The 4213-nt window shown below is 56.3% G+C and overlaps 1 protein-coding gene across 1 annotated transcript; it reads right to left on the bottom strand.

The window, feature by feature from the left end:
- Positions 1-402: 402 nt before the first annotated feature.
- LOC119326050 (ribonuclease 1-like) lies at positions 403-2080 on the bottom strand. Its single transcript, XM_037599755.1, has 3 exons — positions 1790-2080; positions 1540-1695; positions 403-966 (listed from the first exon to the last, which is right to left on the bottom strand). Exons 1-3 carry the CDS (start codon positions 1892-1894, stop codon positions 541-543), a joined length of 687 nt encoding a protein of 228 aa, XP_037455652.1. The 5' UTR covers positions 1895-2080; the 3' UTR covers positions 403-540.
- Between the last annotated feature and the right edge of the window lie 2133 nt (positions 2081-4213).

The raw sequence follows: 4213 nt of genomic DNA, 5'->3' as shown, positions 1-4213 counted from the left end.
GCAGTTAGCTCTGCCTTCCACAATCAACAAAGCCGATCAATCAAGGTTTGATCTGTTTAGTACTGGTATTGTACCATGTGTAGTTGTTAGTATGCCTATATAACCAGCATTGCATACGTTATCGTCTGAGCCAAGCACATTGAGAGCGAAGCGCAATTAACCGGTCTTTGTTGATCTTTGTTGATTTTCATGTGAAGACTAGAGTGAGTCGGTGAATCCTACTTGAAAATCACTGTGGCATATATATGGAAAATAATATCGACCGTTTATTGTCAGGATCATATGTCGCCATGTCTTGTAAGTCCACTCTCAAGCAAGCAATCAGAGTCTGCATGTGCATCCTAAACCGAATTTTATGAGAGAAAAAAGAAAGTATTGCTGGTTGTTTATCTGAATATGAAATAGCAACCGGCTCCCTCCACATGTTTACACAATTTCATGATATACATTGTCTTCATTAACATCACGAGCCCTTGAACTTCGCTAAATAATAACGCAGGGAGTGAATGAATTAGGGAAAGAAAAAGGGAAATGGACGCATCAGAAGGTGGGGAACTCGATCCTGTTGCCGCAGGGCCTGCCGCCGGGCTGGACGGGGCACTCGACGAAGCCGGAGGCGTTGGCGTCGACGCAGAAGTAGAGCTGGTAGAGCTGGTTGTTGCCGGACTCGTCGCGGTTGCACTCCACGAAGGGCTCGAACCCGGTCCCCTGCTGGATGGCGCCCTTGATGGCGCTCAGCGTGTAGTAGCCGCCGTCGGGGGAGACGCCGGCGGAGGCGAGGGCGTCGAGGACGCGGAGCTGGTCGCGGAGGTGGAGCGCCGTCTGGAAGTAGCCGTGCTCGTTGAAGAGGTTCTGCGCGCAGGTGCCGTGCTTCTCCCACTCGTGCGCCCAGAACTGGAGCCCGTCGCTCGTCGGGCACGCCAGCGTCGGCCACTCCGTGCGCAGGCTGCTCAGGAGGTCGCTCACCTGCACGTGAAATTAGAGAGTTATTTCTCGCGGAGGTCTCGCTGCTGCCCGCGCTTCATTTTTTGGACACTCTGTTTTTGGATTGCTTTCAATATATTAAACGTGTCTAAATACATTTGTATCTAGACAAATCTAAAATAAGTTTTTTGAGACGGAAGAAGTATTACAATAATAAAAGGCATTGATCTTGGAAAGATTTGAATTTATTTGGATAAATGGCACGGGAAATAAATTGATTCAGTCGCATGCAGCGTCGATTTTGGAATGTTTTCAATCTATCTATAAAATAGAAGGCATTGATTTCGGACAAAAACACATCCTGCATGAATTTATTAGAAAAGATCCGCATGAATTTACAATGGCACCGAAAATAAGTTGAGTGTTGCGTATGAAATGTATGTGCAATCAAATGAGAGACGGGATCGTGCCGTGTGGTGTGGTACTACCAAAGCATGGGTTCCGGTTTCTTCCCTGTCCCTCTCAAGCGAAGTCCCATCGGATTTTGTTCTTTGCGATCAGAGACAATTAAGATAAATTACTAGTGGCGCTGGCAACAAGGTGTGAGCGACTGACCTTGGAGGGATCGAAGGCGTTGGCGGGGTTGCAGTTCTGCGGGTAGGTTCCGTCGTCGCGGTTGGGCCAGAGGCCGTGGATCCCGAAGTCCGCCGCCGGCTTCCCGGACCGCGGGTAGCAGCAGCTCTGCTTCGTGTCGCAGTACGACCCCGGCCACTGCGCACGCATAGCATACACGAACCATCAGCGACCAACACATACAAACCAATCGACGACGAACCGGACTCGCCGGTCGGGCGCACTGACTCACCTGCAGCACGAGGTAGAAGAAGTCGTAGTCCGCCGCCTGCGCCGCGGCGCACCCGGCGGCGCTCAGGGCGAGCAGGAGGGCGAGGGAGAGGCAGGACCTCATCATGGCTTGCTTGGATTTGGATTGGATCGATCGATTTTCTTTGGTAGTCGTTGCAGAGGCAGAGCTATCTGTCTGTGTGGGTTTGATGGTTCTTGGGGACGACAAGGATCTCGATTTATAGGCAGGTTTAGGCAGGTGTGGATGCCGCCCGCGTCGACGGCGAGCGAGCGGACGACACGGGCATATTCCATTGGGAGCGCGGGGTTAATTGCTTGCTCCTTTTGGCGCGCGCCAGGGAAGGAAGCGTGTGCGCATGCATGGCTGTGGACGCGCGGCACGGTGGGCTCGACAGCGACCGGCCCCGAACTGTGTCCGTGTGTGGTTTGGTTGATGCGGAATTGCGGATAGGAACCTGAGGAGGAGCAGAGCTGCTGCTGCGCTGTGTAAATTAGGGGCGTTCATACTGCCGGCAGCGGCGTGCTGTTGCTGTTGCTGTTGATGGGGCGCTTGTCACGGTGGGAAACAAGAAAGAGGAGAGCCAGCGGCAAAGCCTACCTGTGGTGTGGTCCGTGCATCGGTGCATGTACGTGGCGTGCCGACTCTGCGGCCCATTCACTCGCCTGGTCAATGCCAAACTGCCGGTACAGTGCGTACGTTGATGTACATGATTTTTTTTCCTGAGAGCCCACGGCCTTGCGTTGAAGTTGGCCTAACGGTGGTTGTGTCTTATTTTCTTGTAACAAAACTCAAGTCATAAAATACAGGAGCCCCCCGTCGCGCCGTCGAGTCCCCCTCCTCCTCTCCCCCTGCCTCGCCGCCACCCGAGGAGGCCACCAGCGAAGACCGCGCGCGCTCCGGGGAAGGTGGCGGCCGGGCGTTTCTGCTGGTTCTCGCGCGCGCTCGAGGAGGGGCGTTGACTCGCGGTGGATCTGAGGGCCGAGCTCGGGTCGGGCGGCGGCATTTGGCCCGTCGGCGCGGAGATGGTGGCCGGCCGGTCGACGCAGAGGTGGCGTCTCGCAGGTGCTGCTGCTTCCTGGCGCGCGCGGTGCCGTGGGCGGGCGCGGCCGGGCGCAGCGACGTGCGGCGCCTGTGGCCCTGTGGTGCGGGGGCGGGCTCGGGTGGCGGCTTCGGCCGCGAGGGGTGCGGCAGGACGTCACGAGGACGCCCTGGTGATGCGCGGGTCGGGGGCCCGGGTTGTCGGCGAAGTGCGCCCCAGCTGTGGGTGATGCTGTTTCGCCGTTGGGCAGCTCCGATGATGGTGGTGGTTGGTGGGCTCGCTGGTGCCGGTGCGGGATGATGTGTGGCTGAGGTGGTGTGGGAGCTTGGGTGAAAACCCTGTCCCGGTCTTGTGCCGTGACCAGTGATGGCGGCGGCAGTGGCCGTCGTTGACCTTCCTGGAGGCATCGCTGTTTTGTTGCCGCTCCCCTCCTGCACGGATCCGGCCATCTCGGCCTCTCCGGGGGAAACCCTTGATCTGTGATCGGACGATGGCGGCGCCTTGGCGTCGTTTTCCCTCTTGGGGGCTTCGTCTTGGGAGCCCGGCATCGGTGGGCGGGACCCGTGGATGGCGGCGGTTGTGGCGACCAGGCTTCTGTGGCAACGATGACGGTGGGAGCGATGTCGACGACGCGGCAATGGTTGCGCGCGGTAGTCGGCTCTTCTCCGGCGTGTCCGCGGTTTTGCCTCGGGTTGTTTGTTGCTGTGGAGTCGAAGCTGCGGTGGCGGGGCCCTATGGTATACGATGACCGGCTGCAGGTGCCCGTTCGGCGATCTCCCGTGGCGCCAGCCGTGCCTGGTTCTGTTCTTCAGAGTTCTCTGTCAGAGTCGGAGCTGCGCTGTCTGGCCGCAGGTGGCTGAGATTTGGCGCAGATCTTCATGTAGCTTCACGCGCTCCGCTTTGGTGTGGGTTGAGTCGACGATCGCCTGCGGTGAAGTCGGAGTCGTTTGCTCAGAGTGTAGGGATGGCGATGACGCCTCTAGAGGAGGAGGGATGACGATGACGCTTGCGTGCTGTCTCGACGAGACCCTCGTTGAAGAGGTGTGTGTGGGGTATCTTATGTGTGCCGCTCAGCGTTTGTGAAGGTTTTCGCTCGGTTTTCCCTAATTAACCGAGCAACTCTCTTCTGCTTATTTAATCGATGAGGTAAAACTTTTGCCTCCGTTTTGAAAAAAAAAAATCTAGTAATGACTGATTATTGACTGGGACCTAATCATGAGCTTGTGGCACATCGGAGGAACCTTTTTGTAGGGATATTCCAGGACAGATCATAAGATGCCTTGGCACCGTGAGGACAAAATGAAAATACGTGTCACAATAACGCGCCAATGGAGTACTGAACTATCTTTGTGAGCACACTGGAAAAAAAACAGACTTCGGAGGAG

The sequence above is a fragment of the Triticum dicoccoides genome, chromosome 6B (genome assembly GCF_002162155.2).
Source record: "Triticum dicoccoides isolate Atlit2015 ecotype Zavitan chromosome 6B, WEW_v2.0, whole genome shotgun sequence".
NCBI lineage: Eukaryota > Viridiplantae > Streptophyta > Magnoliopsida > Poales > Poaceae > Triticum > Triticum dicoccoides.
The sequence above is the reverse complement of the archived record's forward strand: the minus strand, read 5'-3'. Positions and strand labels throughout refer to the sequence as shown.